Source organism: Pogona vitticeps, chromosome 11 (genome assembly GCF_051106095.1).
Source record: "Pogona vitticeps strain Pit_001003342236 chromosome 11, PviZW2.1, whole genome shotgun sequence".
NCBI lineage: Eukaryota > Metazoa > Chordata > Lepidosauria > Squamata > Agamidae > Pogona > Pogona vitticeps.
This window is the reverse complement of record NC_135793.1, coordinates 5,878,161-5,895,167: the sequence shown is the minus strand read 5'-3', so window position 1 is coordinate 5,895,167 and position 17,007 is coordinate 5,878,161. Positions and strand designations below refer to the sequence as shown.

General features: G+C 44.2%; 1 protein-coding gene across 2 annotated transcripts; it reads left to right on the top strand.

The window, feature by feature from the left end:
• The first annotated feature begins 7,219 nt into the window (after positions 1-7,219).
• HMGN5 (high mobility group nucleosome binding domain 5) lies at positions 7,220-16,795 on the top strand. 2 transcript variants are annotated; one of them, XM_072981078.2, is made up of 6 exons: positions 7,220-7,708; positions 9,603-9,632; positions 11,431-11,460; positions 13,730-13,780; positions 14,875-15,018; positions 16,093-16,795. In XM_072981078.2, exons 1-6 carry the CDS (start codon positions 7,694-7,696, stop codon positions 16,138-16,140), a joined length of 318 nt encoding a protein of 105 aa, XP_072837179.1. In that variant the 5' UTR covers positions 7,220-7,693; the 3' UTR covers positions 16,141-16,795. The 2 variants fall into 2 exon arrangements, with proteins under 2 accessions (XP_072837179.1, XP_072837181.1); XM_072981080.2 differs by lacking the exon at positions 7,220-7,708 and adding an exon at positions 7,889-8,042.
• Positions 16,796-17,007: the final 212 nt, after the last annotated feature.

Sequence of the window (17,007 nt, the reverse complement as noted above, 5' to 3'; positions counted from 1 at the left end):
GGGACATCAGAGAATCCAGGTGTTTTGTGTTCTACACCCAGCAGTCACCGCTGTGGCAGTCCAACAGGCGTGTCAAAGCCAAAGGTTCCTTCCTGCCTTTGGCAATATGGAGTAAGTCTACAATTACTCCTGCTGTTTTCAGTGCCTGTGGAATGTGTGACGCATTGAGCCATCCGGGTGCCACTTAAACAAGACGGATGGATTGCATGGGCGCGGTGTGCACAGAGAAGGGGTATTGCGCAGGCCTGTCATGCATGTCTATCTTGCCCCAGATGTAGAGCCCATAGCAGCAGGAGCAGGGCGTGGAGGGCAGCTCTCCAGATGTTTTCAGACTGCAGCCCCCTGCCGGGGGGGTGTCATGCTGGATAAGGTTGCTGGAAGATACAGTCCAAGAACATCTGGGAGGGTTTGTTTTGTCCACTCCAGGCCTGCTACCACACTCTAGAAGCTTTTCAACTCCAAGTCAAGGTCCATTCAGAGGCCCATATTTTGCCATGTTGGCAGGACATGTAGGGGATTATGGGGTAGAATGCAGGGCTGTGCATGATTCCTTCCATCCCATTCCAGACCTACCCCCATTGGATCATCTTGGATAAGAGAGAAGAACAGCACCCCTGTTATTTAGATAGCCATGGGGTGGAAAAAGACTGAAAAGCTGGTTCTCTGAACAACATCTAATAAACTAAAGGGCTCAGAACTTGGTAAGCACCAGCGTTTGAACCTTTGGTTAACTAAACAGAGACATCTACTGGAACAGCTACAGAGATGCAGGGACCGGCCTAGAAGGAAGGCCATTATTAAAATGGCTAATTTGTTGAATTCATATACACTGTATATGGGCTTGTCTACATTCGCATTTGTCTCCCAGTAGGGGACTAGGTCCTGCGTGGATGGTCTTGTGGCTTTCTCTGAGGTCCACCTGATAGTTCATCTTGCCTGCATCTTCACCATGCAGTTCTCTTGTTTTCCTTCGCCAAACAGAAATTCTTTAAGTTCCAAAAGAAGGCGGAAGGGGGAAATGATGGGGGGGGGGAGGATCGGATTGCTGGGTTGCCCTTTGTTTAAAGAGTTGCAGTGGTAAATTCCACAACACTGGCTGGGGAGGGGTTTGAAGCCACGTCCTCCCACCACGGGCCTCTTGCAGACTGCAGCCATTTCCATCTAAGAAGCTGAGCGAGGCCCCGGCGACAGCCATGAGACTTTGGAACGTTAATAACAGCATATAATTTGGGAGCCACTCACAAGAGCTTGGTGCACAGCCTGAAGAAGATGAATTCTCATTGAAAACTTTCTCTTTGCTTTAAAAAAAAACATAATTAGACTGAAACTTTCCCACATAAGCTGTTGCTGCTAAAACCTGGCAGACTGAGATGAATTGGATGGATTAATTGTTTTTCATAGTGTTTTAAGAAGGGTGTTAAGGTGTACTAATTCATCTCCTAAAACAGGAGATGGGCACTCACTGGTCTCTTGAAACAACGTTCATCTTAGCTTGCCTTGTGTGGACTGGAATACTTACAACAAAAAGCATTTATTTGTTTATTTTATTAGACTTATATACTGCCCATCTAGAACATGTTTACTCCGGGCGGTTTACACAAAAAAATAAACTATGAAAATATAAGTGTACTAAAAATACAACCCAAATTAACAACAGGATCCAAGATGGAAAAGAGAAAAGGAAAATAAAAATAGGCTAGGTGATGGCTGCAGAGAAGGCCTGCCTATATAATATGTCTTCAAATTGGTCTTAAAGTTCCTCAGGGAAGGGGCCAGACAGATCTCTGCATGTCAATTGTTCCAGAGACGAGAGGTCACTGCTGAGAAGGCCTGATTTTTAGTTTTTTCCCTTCGGACCTCTCACAGCATTAGGTCCCTCAGCTGCCCAGCCTGACTAGAATGGGTGATACGGGGCAGAACTAGGCAGAAGGAGGTGGTCTGCCAGTATCGAGGGCTTAAACCATTTAGGGCTTTATAAGTACATTTATTTATTTATTTATTTAACTTATATGCCACCCACACTACCCGACTGATGTAGTGTGGGTGGCATATAAGTTACAACATTTAAAATACAATAAAAGGGCAAAATAATTAAAATGCAATTAAAAATATATACTCTAAAAATTGCCATCAGGACCTACAGTTGATATTATTTCAATTAAAAGCCTTCTGGAACAGGAAGGTTTTGACCTGGTGCCGAAATGTCATCAGCGTCAGCGCCAGACGAATCTCATTCGGGAGGGCGTTCCATAGTCTGGGGGCAGCTGCCGAAAAGGCCCTTTCTCTACAAGCCATCCCTCTTACATCCTTGAGAGACGGGCTCTTTCAAAAGGGGCCCCTGGCTAGATCTTAACTGCTGGGTAGGTTCATATGGATGGAGGCGGTCCTTCAGGTATCCAGGGCAAGGCGGCCAGGGTGGGGAAAATATGGTGGAATTTTTTCACCCCAATTAGTAACCTGGCCACCGTATTTTGGGCCATTTGAAGCTTCTGCATCAGTCTTAAAGGAAGCCCCACATAGAGTGCATTGCAGTAGTCTATTCTTGAGATTATGAGTGTGGATTGCAAGTGTGGATTCGGGAAGCAATAATTTCTGTATATTAACCTTAATAGCATATATCAGAAATGTGAAACAACCTGCTAGATGAGTTTGCAGAAATGAAAAAAAAAAGATTTCTAACGGCCTAGTAAATAGCTGATTTTTTACTAAGCAAATGTTGATTTTTGACAACACCCAGCACCACCTTGTAACCTAAATTCCAACTATGGTGGAATAATATACTACTCTTTGGATGTGGCATATATCACCAGAGGATACAAGAGAACATAGGTTTGCATAAAATTTGCACATGTGCACACTAATGTATGTGCAAATATAGAAGACCATATTGTTTTTTTTAAAAAAGGACTACACTTCCCCACAGGTGATTCGTGTGGATTTTGCCTCTGGTCTTTATTGGCCTAATTGTTAATGGGAAATTAGCAAGCCTCTATCATAGTTCTTCATCTTCAGAAATAAAAGTTACTTCTTTGTGGCCTAGCTATGTCTAACTCCCTGTGCAGAAAGGAAACTCTCTACTAGCAATGGGGCAACTTCCTTTCTGTACAGGAAGCTAGGCCTAGCTAGACTACAAAGCCTTCCACCTGAGGCCTTTTTTCCAGTTGAGCCACATATAGGTACAGTGGTGCCCCGCTTGACAATTACCTCGTTATACGATGAAATCACTTCACGACAATGTTTTTGCGATCTCAATGTTTCAAAGGGCTTTTTTGCTTGACGATGATCGGTTCCCTGCATCGGGAAACAATTTTTCGCTTAACGACTATCAGAAAACAGCTGATCGTCGGGTTTCAAAATGGCCGCCCGCTGTGCAAAATGGTTCCCCGCTGTGTTTAAGAGGGCTTTTTCGCTTTATAGGCACCGGAAAATGGCCGCCCTATGGAGGATCTTCGCTGGACAATGAGGTATTTCGCCCATTAGAACGCATTAACCGGTTTTTAATGCATTCTAATGGGTTTTTTACTTTCACTTGATGACGATTTCGTTGTACAGCGATTTTGCTAGAATGGATTATGTTCGTCAAGCAAGGCACCACTGTACCTTGGACTGCCAGGAAAAAAGTGAATCATTGAGGAAATCAATCCTCAACTATCTCTGGAGGCAAAAATCATTAAACTGAGGCTGCCCTACTTTGGGCGGATTATGAGAAAGCAAGGCTCTCTGGAAAAGACAATCATGCTGGGAAAGGTTGAAGGCAGAAGGAAAATAAGACGACCAAATATGAGATGGATCAACACCCTAAAGGCAGTCACAGGCTTGAGTTTGCAAGAACTGAGCAAGGGCTGTTGAGGACAGGACATTTGTTTATTCATAGAGTGGCCATAAGTAGAGGGTGACTTGACAGCACAACAAAAACAAGAGTTCAAGAACCAATAACAGCTCACTGAATCCAATAAAGGTATTATGAAAAGAGAAATCTGGACAGAAGGTATAAGCAAAAATATTTTTAACATTGCCAGGGATTAATAAAGAATGGAACTGCTTGGTTGCATGTCAATACTTGACTTTTACTTTCTACTTAATCTTTTGTTTCATATTTTCCATCTTGATTAATACTAATATTGTCAAGGTAAATAATTGTTTTAATTGTTTTTATGAATAATTTTATTGTGAGCCACTCCGAGTAGACATATGTCTAGAAGGGTGGGATAAAAATCAAATAAATAAATAAATAAATAAATAAATAAATAAATAAATAAATAAATAAATAAATAAATAAATAAATAAATAAATAAATAAATAAATAAATAAATAAATAAATAAATAGTCAGGCAGTGCAACTGGAACACAACACACTAACTCTGTACTGATGATGCTGGTTGCCAATGCATTTCCAGATTCATTTCAAAGTAGCAACTGTAGAGTTATCTTTAAATCCCCGAGTAGATTAGGGCCCCTTATTTGAAGGCTGTCCTTCAAATACAAACCCCCTGGGCTTTATGATCAATCACAACAACCCTGTTTGCAGGCCCTCTGGTAAGATAAATCAAGTTGGCAGCAGGAACAAGTATCCTGGCAGTTTTGGTCACAGCTCTGTCATTCTGAAATTTCCTCCCTTGGGAAGTCTATCTTCTCCCTCATTGAACTAAATCCAATTTCAATCCCAACTAGAGAAGACCCACAGAAATGAATAGAACTTGTTAGTTACAGCTAGCCAATTAATTTCTACTGATCGAGCCTAGCTGGGACCAAAACTGAGTCATTGGCAGCTTTTAAGAGATAACCTAAGATCTGGCGGTCTGCATCTGCTTTTAAATGACTAACGGATGCTGGCCTGTAGCCAAGAGAGAGAGAAAAAATCATTGCTTCTGTTTCAGTGTGAAATGTTTTGCTTTAAATATAACTAGTAGTTTATAATCTTTGAAACCCAATTAAAAACATGGTTGTACATCCAGGCCTTCCCTCCAGTCAATACCTGATTTCTTTTCTATTCCTTCTTATTTTATTCTCACTCTATTTATTAATACTGTATCAAATGATTATGTAATGTTCTTGTCTTTTATTGTTTTATCCTATACTGGAAGACGCCTAGAGTGGTCGAGTAGACCAGATAGGTGGGGTATAAATCAAATCAAATCAAATCAAATCAAATCAAATCAAATCAAATCAAATCAATCAATCAATCAATCAATCAATCAATCAATCAATCAATCAATCAATAATAAAAATAAATTATTTTAAACGTTGTAAACTGTTTTCTGTCCAGAAACACAGGATATCAATACAACAGATCCATCCAAAGCATGCATTTACACAGGAGCCCTTCTTTCCAAGAGGGCCACAAACTTTTACTTTATCTTAATGCTTGTGTTACTTAATGGGGGAGTCACAGTTCTGCAGGCCAGCAACTCTTGTTTTAGAAAACAGAAAGTACTGTATCCTTTGTAAGGAGGTAGGTTACCAGCAGAGCACATAAATAATACATTAATGGTGACATTGTTACACTGGTGCCTTTTTTTTAACTCTGCAAGGCAACATGGCAGGAATAAATATTGTTAGTGTTTTAAAAATAACATTTTAAAAGTAACATTGACAACAAATATTATTTATTGCCACATCCTCTGCAGAAATCATTTTTCCAAAAGGGAATCCTGGAAGATCTAGGACCTTTTTTTCCGAAAGGGGACTAGTTTTTCGTAGTCTTAAGGCATTAACAAGATGCCTCTGTAGGGTAGAGAGAGGAAAGTGTGTCTGTGAAGGAGCTGAGGAAGCAGAGGCAGTGGCCCATGAAAGTTCCCATCAAAATACAGTACAGCGATGCAAGAGTAGGGTGATATCATTATTGAACCAGTAAAAAAAAAAAAAAACAGCTTTCAGCTTGCATCCTCACTATAGACATCCTTCAGTCTCGAGAGACTATGGTAACATGCTCTCTATGGAGGACTTCGATATTGTATGCGAAGCTGGAGTGTCCTCTCCAGAACACGAAGCCTGGGTGAAATAATATGGAGGACAGGCTGTTACCCAAGCAGCAAATCCCCCCTCTCCACATCGCTGAAATAGTCCAATGGAAAGGCAAAAGCCAATACAACTGGTTCCAGCGATGTTGCCTGAAGGACACAAACTGCTTCCGGGACTCCGGCTCCGGATTTTGCCTCGAGGTGAACTCCTGAAGCCTTTTCCATCAGGGGGTATAGCGGCCACAAGGCAGTGGAGGTTTGGAATCAAGAGTTTTCCTTCTCCTAGATGGGCTAGACTGCAAGCTTGCAACTTGTTTGATTTTTGTTGAGTGGTTCAATACAGGTCTCAGCCCACTCTTGCCTTTGTGTACAGTAGTTCTGAACCACACGGCCTTTTCTTTCCCAATTCTGTGTAAAATATAGCCCTTCATCCCAAAGGTGCCACAACGGTGTTGGCCGTCTCCTTTTGTTTTTCTGTTTGTTCTCCCCCATATCTGTCCTGGCCACCGCCCAACCCTTCCAATTAAAAACGGGGGGTGGTTGGACTGGGGGGGGCAGAAAGCCTCAGGAGGCAAGTTTGCAAAACCCTCCTGCTTTGGGATGCCCTGCCCTGCCAGAAGGGCCCGAAGAGCGGGAGGTCCCACGAATAAAACCCGAAGGAAGCCACTCCTAGCCCAAGTCGGGATGCAAAAGTGTCTCTTCTCCCCGCCCCCCCCCAAACCCGGGGCCTTCCCACCGCCTCTGCAGAAGGTGCCCGGGCAGCCATATTGCTGGCCCTCCCTCGGAAGAAGGAGTAAACTTTGCACCAGCCCTTCCCACCTTCTCCCTTCTTTGGCTGACTGGGAAGGAACTTTTTAAAGTCTCATGGGGGGGGGGAACGACCGGCCAGGAATGGCATGGGACCAAACGGGGTTTTATTTTTCTTTCTCCCCCCCGCGCTCCCCTGCAAAGCTAGCAAACTTCCCAGCCCCGGCGCTGTTTGCTTCCAGGCTGGCCCTAAAAAGCCTTGGAAAACGAAACAGCCCCCCCCCCACTTAAGTTGGGAAAGGGTTAAAGGAGGCGCGACGTCGCCTTCCCTAGTCCAAGTGGACGGGGGCGGGTGGCGTATTCAGGACGCGCTTTACGCAACCAGCGCACAGGCCCCGTCTCGCGGCGCTGCGTGTGTGCGCGGCGGACCCTCCGATGGGGCGCGCGAGCGGGTCTCTCGCGCTAAGAGTCCGGCCCCGCCCCCCCGCCGGAGCCCTGCAACCGCCGCCTTCCTCCCGTCCTCGCCCTGGCCTCTTATTGGCCGAGACGCCCGTCACTCCCAGCCCGGGGCTCCTCTCGCGCTCCCCATTCATGCAGTTTGGTTGAGTGTTTGGTGTATTTTTACTGTTTGCAATAAAGAAGGGAGAATTATTTTTTGGGGGTGGGGGGAATATATCTTTTTTGGGGAGGGCTCTCCGTTGGTGCTGCTGCAATTAACTCTTGATGTCTTGTACAGTTTTGCAAGCAAGCCAATCGATCTAGATCTGTTTATATATATGTGTGTGTGTTTTTAACCAAGGCTTTTTTAAAAGGATTTATTTTGCGCGCGGTGCTTAGTGCTATATAGATACATAGGTATACAGTATATATATATTTTTTAAAAATTGCTCTAGGCGGTAGGGTGGTTGCGATTTCTTTTTTTTTCCCCCTCCCTGTACAAAAATTCTCTCCCTCTTGCTTTGCAACCCCACTATTAAGGTTCAACTATGCCCAAAAGAAAGGTAAGCCAAAATAATAAATAAAATATAGGGGCGGGTGGGTGGAAGGGCCGCGAAGGGGGGGGGAAGGAAGCGTTTGCAGTGGGGGGTTGGGGAGGGGGAGAAAAAAGCAGCGATGGGGCTTTCCGCGCGCGCGCTCCTCCTGCGTGTGTGTGTGTGTAGCGCCGTCCTCCTCCCTCCCACCCCCCTTCATTTTGGATTGCATTTTAATGGGTGCCGCGAAAAGCGGAGGCGATCGGGTGGACTTTTGGAGCGGGTTTTGGGGGGGCGGTCGGGGAAGGAAAAGGGGAGGCCGGCCGAGGGTGGCCGTGCCTGGGGGTGACGACGAGCAGCCATGGTGAGCCTGGCTGGTCCCCCACCGGGGATCGTCCGCCAAGGCACGGGAGGCTCGGCCGGCTTCCTCCCCCCCCCCACCCGATCCTCTTTTTCGGCCTCTGCCCCCCCTTCTGGGGTCCTTGCTTGGGACTGGGGGAGTTGGGGGGGACCCGATCCAGCCCCTGCTTTCCCCGCGATCCGGGGGTCCCCTCTTCCTCCTCCGTCCGCCTTTGTTCTTGTGTTTCCCCCCCCCCCTTTCCTCCGACTTCTTCCCCAGACCAGATGGTTGTGCAATGGAGAGCCGGAGCCATTAGGCGGCGCAGAGTCGGGGGGGGGTTGGAAGCTGGGCTTGCGGAGGAAGCGGCTTGGGGGCCGGAGTGGAGGGGGGGTTAAAGACCCAGAGATTTGGCAAGGGATCGCCCCCCGCCTGTCCTGCAGAAGGGGAACGTTTGCGAGGCGGGGGCGCCTTGCAACCGGCCGGGGCTTGCACCACGATCGTCCCCCCCTTCCGCCTGTCCTTTCGCCCCCCCCCCCCGCAAGGAGGGATCAAGTGCACGGGGAGTTTTTATGGCGGGGGGGTGGAGGAGAGGAATTGTGCTCGTGGGGACGGCCATTTTCGCTCGGAGGGCTGGCCCTCTTCCTGCTTCTCCGGAGGGGGAAAAAGAAACACCTCCCTTTCTGCAGCGGCTCCCCCCGCTTTGCCGGCCCTGCCCGCCGCTCCCCCTTTCCGGGCCGGCCTCGCCTTCGGCGCCGCCGCCGCCGCCGATCCCCCGGAAGGCAGAGCCCGTGCCCTTGCGAAAGGCGCCCAACGACCTTGTTGCAGGTAGTCCTTTGGCGGGAATCTCCCCCCCCCCCCCCATTTTTTGAAAGCAAAGCTGGGACGCGGCCGGCGCCACGGCGCAAGCGCGGGCCCGGGGCTTTCCCGAGGCATGGTGGGACTTGTAGTCTGGAAGGGGGAGCCATACAAGAGAGGGGCCTGACTCTGCAGCCCCCTCGTGTTCCTTCTCTTTCCCCCTTTTGGTGGGGACGAGGATTGCTCATTTCTGGTTTTACTTAATTTTATTGTTGGTTTTTACTTAATACTTGTTTAATTTTTTAAAAAAAAAATGTGGTAGGCTTGCTGTTTTTAGCCTTTACGTATATTGTCTTTTTCACCATGGAAGCCACCTTGGGTCCTTTTAAAAAGAATGGTGGGATAAAATATTTTAGACACATAAATAACAAAATAAGCCCAAGGGGACAAACAGGGAAGGCTAGGTAGCGACTTAGATAAGAAATGGTCAAAGCCTGAGGTTCAGAATATACAGGATGAGAGCCATTTTTTGGGGGGGGGGAGCATATGTGGGTTTACTTCATGTCCCCCCCCCCCTTTTGAGGCCTGCAGACCAGGCACAAAGGGTTTGGATGCTTGCTAGTTTTCCCCATTCATACTCAAAACCCCCCAGGGCAGCACTTTTGACAGGTCCCTGTATTTTGGCAGGTGTGACGGGGACCCCGAATCTCCGGGCATCCGCTCCCTTCTGTGGAACTGAAACAAAGGCCAACTGTTTATATTTTGCTTTTTCTGTTTTATTTAAACTAGGCTGCTGCTGAAGGCGAGGTAAAGGAGGAGGTAGGTGGCTGCTTTTAAGGCTCTTATCATCCCAGACATTTGGTCCCTGCTTTTTTGCTCTTATGCTCGCTTGTATGCAGGGGATTTTTTCCCCCGAAACGTTGGCACTGGCAGAGATTTTCACCAACCTTTCCAGGGCAAAGCAAAGGTTGGTCGTGGAGCTAGGCTCCCCACACCAGTTCTTTCCTTAATCCTTCAGTAGGAACAGAGTTTGCTAAAGAGGTGGGGTAAGAGAGCTAGCTGTCCATTTGTGGGTCTCTCTCTCTCTGCCCTTCCTCAGCCTTATCTTGTTCTGCACCAGTAGCATTTGCGGCTAAAGCAACGCTAGACAACTTCTTTCCCAAAGCAGGGTTAGATCATTTCTCCGGGATTCCAGTGGTGGGCAAAGCAAGAGGGTGAAGCCTAAAACGGCAGGGTATTTAAGGATAAAGATCTTATTGCCGGCAGCTACAAACTCCAGAATGGGGGTAAAACCTACAAAATCTGGGGAATTATAAAACGGGTATCATGGGCAAATGGACACGGACAGGTGGAGAAGCCCCCAAGGGCCAGGAGGGCTGGAAGGTTCCCCAGCTTCTGGGCCAGAGAATCTGGTTCAGGGTAAATTCGACCTCTTGTATGCTATTCTACAACACAAACATTAAGTTTGTGAATATTGGGGGATGTTGTGAAATGTGAAGGACATAAGCATGTGCCACATCCCTTGCCATTCTTATTTCACTAGCAGAACTTTTTGAGGATTTGAGTTTTGCCCTGTGCTTGGAAACTCGAATCAAGATCAGCTTCTTGAACCAGAGTTGGCTTACTTGTGTATTAACTTAAGTAATGAAACCAGCAGAAAATGTAAAAATGGGAGTAATTTCCTTTCCTGGCCCTTAAGTTAACCGTGATCTAGATTCAGCCTAAATCCAATAATCCCAACTGCAGTTGACCCACTGAATGAATGGAAATGATCCCCATTGAACCAGGAAGGGAACAAACAGTTGAATTTAGGCCTAGGATATAGTTAATATAATCCTGCTTGTGTGTCGTGATACACAAGGATTAAGAAGTTTCACTGTAACAGAACACAGGTTTAAGAACCCCCTGAATTCTTCCATTACAACATACAAGAAAAAGAAATAACATGGGCACAATAGCCTGTATTGGTCTGGTCTAGTCATGATTCACTGAATGGAGATGGTTTAGTGTCAATATGATTGGAGTTCCCTCAGGGTTATAAACATGTATTTTTGTGCTATAATATGACTGTACAGTGGAACCTCTACTTAAGAACTTAATCCGTTTTGGAATGGTGTTCTTAAGTTGAAACGTTCTTAAGTTGAAGCAAAATTTCCCATAGGAATGGACTGAAAACCAATTAATCCGTTCTGGCTGTTTTTTTGTTATGTAGAGGTGCGTTCGTACATTGAAGCATTAGTTCCCATAGGAACGAATGCAAAGCTGGTTAATACGTACTCTACCACTAGGGGGAGAATTTTTTTTAAACCTAAGATGACGTAAGGTTAAAAAAAGAGCAGGAAAGGTTTTTTTTTCCTGTTCTTATCTTGGATTTTTGTTCTCAAGTAGAAGCAAAATTTAGCAAATGGAGCTGTTCTTAAGTTGGATTGTTCTTAAGTAGGGACGTTCTTAAGTAGAGACCCCACTGTACCTGATAAGGGGTTTGTCTGGAAGTTCGAGCCCAACAAATTTAGTGGGAGTTGCATTTGCAGAAAACACAAACTGTTTCTGTTACTTCATATTTCTATTGGAAGGGTGCCAGTGTTCAGTTTTGGTGACTTGTCCTTCTTTTGTGCAGCCAAAGAGACGATCGGCTAGACTATCTGCTGTGAGTAGCTTTCCTCTTCCCTTTATTTCATGTTGCACTTCCAGTACGTTGATGCTGATATGGGGAACTTCAAACTATTTGTTTCTAAAAGCATCTCGGAGACAAAAAAAAAAAAAAGAGAGAGAGAGGTTCTTACCTTTGTTAAATGTCTGATGGGGCTGGTGTACAAGTGGTGAATCCTGAGGTGTCTGGTTCAAGACTCCCTTCAGCCATGAAGTCAGAATACGCCCCACGAGACGAGCCATGCACCTGAAACGACACGGTCCTGCTGTTGAAAATAGCAGTGCTGCATAGGAGCCCTCATTCAGCATACACCCATATTGCAGGGCTCTGAAAGTTGCTGAATTCCACCGTTGCAGCTGGTGAGAGACTGGGAAATGTAATGTGTCAGGGTATAGGATAAATGCAACTAGACTTAAAACATGATCTTGATATGAAAATTTGTACTCTGCCTTTTTTTATCAGCTAGGATGAAGATAATGTCATTGTGTGTGTGTTTTTTTAAATAAAATATTTTGCTTAAAGCTATCCAAAATAGATATAAATCCAGCTGCAGCAAGAGAGCAAATCAAGCTAAAACTAATTTAAAAGTGATGCCTGGTTTTAGAAGTGTGTGTTGAAGTCGGTAGACAGCCCTATCACAGGATGTAATTCCAAGTTCTGAGTACTGAACCCAAAGAGACCATGTATTTTTTGTTTATTGCATCTCTGACCACCAAGCCCCGACCAGTCATTTGGGGGGGGGGGGGGATTTCTATGACATGTCACACTTTCTCTGCAACCTATAGTGGAACCCATAAGCAAGTTTAAACATGTTTTTGAGTAATCTGGGCTTTCTCACCAGGTTACTCATAAACATGTCCAAACCCACTCATAAACTCAAACATAGGCTGCAAAAAAAATGTGACATGTCATAGAAATCCTCCCCCTAGTCATTACATATGTGGCTTTCGGTGACACACTTAAAGAGGAGCACCTACCTCTTTCTCTCTCCATCACTGCTGTCTCCACACAGAGAACAATGTGTCTAAACAGAAGAGTCTTGCTCCAGGGCAGACTCTTATTTGTGAGTAAGAATCCCACTTTTCTAGCATATGAGGGAGACCTTTCTCCAGTTTGGACACATTGCTCTCCACGTGGAAAAAACAAGAGTGAAGAAGGGACCAGCTACCAATTCATTTCTAAGCATGCTGCTGAGACCCAGGTAAGTAATGGCTGAAGAGGGCTGAGGAGAAGACTATAATTGCAGTGGTTAGGCTTTTAGGAAGAAAACGTCAGTAATGTACTCCCAGAATTTAAATGTCATAACTATTATCTTGGACAGAGACAAGAAACCAAACCTATAATGCTAAAAAGACTGGAATAATAAGATCTAATTTGCTGCCACCAATCAAAACCTTAATATGCTGCATATCCAGTGACATTTCAGGATTCCCTGTCAAGGCTGTTAATGAATGTTCATAGCTGTCCAGAGTAGAAGTAGCTCAAGTCTAACCCAGGGGTCATGTGCGCCCTCCAGATTTTTCTAGACCGTTACTGCAATCAGGAAAAAATGTATTGCCATTTTGGGAAACTTCCAGGAGTGGGGATTCGCCTTTGAAATAGGTCACCCCTCCCCATCACTGTTTAACATCCCCTTTAAAAAATATATATATCCCAAACCACTTTTTCAAAAACAGAAGTGGGCTTCTGGCCACTTCTGAGTTCATTTTGTTGACAGTTTGGGCATTTTGCTACCTGCATAGCCTCTGCAACGCCCTGGGATAGAAAACTGGTCCCCAGACCTGATGAAGTTGCCCACCCCTGGCCTAGAGCACAAATCTGCGCTTTCTGAGAAAACATACAAGTCTACATGGTATAAAATTGGTTAAGGGCACTTGTGGCATAGCCATTATCTCTCTCTCTCTTTAGACTTTTATCAAAATCAGGAAAACTGGCACCAAAAGTCCTAGCCTAATATTAAGCATGCTAATGTTAGCTTACCTTGCAGCAATTTATTTTAATTTGCTAATTATAAGAAGAGGAGGGGGGAAAGGCACTGATCAGTTGAGGAAATCTTCCTAGACATTTTTGGCTTCTGAGGTTTCGTTAGGCATTGCCCACATGTTTAGAAGCCAGTAATTACAACTGTGGGCCCTGGGAACTTGGTATTTCATTTGTTTTTAAAAGTTAAGAGGCTTTCAAAGTTGAGTCTGTTAGAGCGAACCAAAGAGCTATAGTTGCGCTGTTTCTCTTAGGACACACCTTAATCATTGTGCCTCTCTTCCAGAAACCTGCTCCACCTAAGCCAGAACCAAAACCCAAAAAGGCAGCACCTAAGGTAAATGATCTGCAGCCCAGCTTCCGTGTAGCTCTATGTCAATCTGCTTTCCCAATGTTAAACTTGATTTTCTTACCTGCTTTCTTTCTCTCTGTTGAAATGTAAGTGGCAGGTTCCTGAAAATCAAGCACCAGTCTCCCCCTCCCCCTTTTTTTCTTACAGTATTAAGTAAAAGCACTTATACATTGACTGTGCAATAAGTAGCATTAAACTTCTGTATCTCCTAGCGTCTAAAGCCTAGTGCCTGGGGATTTTCTGAAGCCCTCACTCCCATCCATTTTTTAAAACAAGTGCAAGTGTAGCTCATATTTTAAAATTTCAATCTGAGATTAAGCTCCCTTGCTTTGCTTACTTCAGAGCCTGTAAAGTTGATTTTTGTGGACTGGATTCCAGGGCAACGGCATTGCAGCAAGTGAAAGGGTTTAGTCCTGACACATCCAATGCAGTGCTGCAATTTATATATTCCTGAATTCATTTTGCTGACGCCAGATGCAAACAGGAAATGCTATTTACATGTAATTGGCCAGTGAATGGCACTGTAATCATTCAACCTTGGGGGCAGGGTTACCTGTATATCATCATCTCTCGCCACAAGCCTAGTGCTTTCTGTTTTCAGGTTTTGGCCTCTGTGTTTCTAACCAGATTCAATAGAAAGGCGGTTTCCACTTGTGTCTTCTGGATGCTTTCATTGGGAGCAGGCACGAGGCTGTCTCTCTTGCATTCATGGAAAAGACCAGCAAGATGAGCTAATGCTTGAAATCTGGAGTAAAAGCTTCCCTGATAGCATATAAATTCTTGTAAGCAGTTTTTGGTGCATAAGTCCATCTTGAGAAAAATGGTAGTTACAGTGGGAGTTTTTCATTAATTATGAAAAATTTGACCTTCACATTAATGTAATATTAGTCCAGCAATGGTTCCTCCCTCCCTCTCGTAATTTTGATGTAATATTAAAAGCTGAACTACTCATCTCATACGTAACTGGTGTTTTTAGAGATTATTCAAAAGTTCCCTTCCTGCTTGAGCTGTAGAACTTTTTTTGGTCACTGACAAAAGATTGACAATAAAATGCCGACTGTGCCTGCCCCTTCTTCCAGAAAGAAAAAGGAGCAAATGATAAGAAAGAGGACAAGAAAGTAGCGGCAAAAGGGAAAAAGGGAGCCAAAGGAAAAGAAGAAACTAAGCAAGAAGATGCTAAAGAAGAAAACCACTCTGAGAATGGAGACACCAAAACTAACGAGGTAGTTTTATATACCTTGCAGTTCTGAAAGTGAAATGCACCCATCTTGGAACTCAGGATCAGAAATTTCAGAGGGAAATAAGTGATGGCTTCTTTCCACCTACCCCTCTTTCTTTGACATCTTATATGGCTTTGGAGGGCTGTCAGTTCTGCATAATCCTAGAGCACATTCCTACAAAGAAGGCACAGAGTGTGTGGTGATTGGCCAGGCATTCCCTTATGAGCTGTGGTTGCCATTCTCATGATCACACTGATGCTCCACCTCTCCAGGCCTGTTAGCTCCCCACCTTTCTCGGTTCAGCTGCCTTCCACGCTGGCGGTAGTTTCCCATCAGGCTGCTTACTTGACAGGCATGGTTTCCTTGAAGTTTACAATCTTCCTGTGCACTTGTCTATATCTGGAGTGGTTCCCAAGTGTGCAGAAGCCACGACTATATTTTTGAGCTGCTCTGTTTTGCTTCATAACGGACAGGCACCATCAGAGCTTGCACTTGGTGGACCCTGGCACTTAAATCTGCAGTTCTCAACCTCTGGATATCGTCCACCCCACCAACCTGGTTTCACTCCGATAGAAACAGTAACCCTGTTCTTTTCATTTAAAGGACATTTGTATGTTTGCAGGCACTGCGTTACTAAGTGTTTAAATGGTGGGTTTTAAAGACATAACAAATGCAGTCGTTTTGTTGAGAATAATCAAGCCCAAACAAAAGCAATCATTCCCTTAGTAACAGAATTGCAGAATGTGAAACTTCACTGGCAAACAGTAACACGCAAATAAATTATTCGTTATTACTGTGAAACACCACGTGCTTTTTAGATGACTGTTCTTGAGAACCAATGATTTAAAAGAAAATTGTGTGTGGTACCTGTGCTGTTCTTTATAAGACTGACCTTTGGCATTAGGTCCAGAATTCACTCACGGAAGGCAGTGTGATTCGGTTGGATGAGAAAAGGCTGAATTCTCGTACATTCCGAATGGTTTTTTGGTACCTGGTCTTTGCTTATTTTTAAATGCAAGAATATAATATTTTTTTCTATAAAAATATGTAATTCCTGTTCTTCTTAAACGTTGACAGGCACCGGCTGCTGACGTATCTGATGAGAAGGAGGCCAAGTCCGAGTAACAAACTTAGCTCTCTTCATTTCCATCATTCGGTATCTGTACCTTCATACTGTATTGTTAAGAGAGGAATATTTTTATCAACTATTTTATAAATGCAGGTTTTTTTAGCATGGAATTAATTATGGAACATCTTCATCTCGGCTACTTGGGACTTAAACCAACAAAACAAAATCATTGTTTTTTTAAAAAAAAATGTGATTGTCATAGTTTGTATGGTACCTGGAAAAAAAAATCAGTGGTGGTAGCTATTGAATTCTGTCAGTATATAATCCCTTTGTGTATAAGTCATGCAGACTTCAGATTGTAATTTCACCCTTGTTATGTGTCGTATGTTTTCTTAACGTGGGGAGGTCTCAAAAATAACAACATAATTGTGTTAGACATTCCGATGGTTCTGTGGGTTGCTTTTATAAAGAAGGTGAAATATTTTCATGAAAAAAAAAATCCTTAGAAGCTGGAAATCTTGTTGTATCCCAAATGTAGTTTTATTTTGTCACATTTTGGAGAATAATAATAATAATTAAAAAGTGTATTCATGTTTTTAAATGAAATACAAAAAAATTCTTTAAAAAAAAGAGAAGCGCAGGCTGACTGAATATACCCACTGTTAGGAATTTTTCTGGATTTATCTTAATAAAAAAAGACTCCTCGAAAAATGTGTTGTTTGTTACTTATGTTGCAGCTTTGTATTCCTGCATATAGCCAGCCTATTCTTCTGGGAAGACAGACAAGAAGGGTGCGTGTGTACCTAAGTGGGATTGATGTTCTTGGCAGGAATCGACATTAAAATTTGCCCTCTTTTCTGACTTAAGACACTGCAGTTGACACGGGTCCTGTGGGTGGGACTTTAACTTCAGCTTGCCTTATG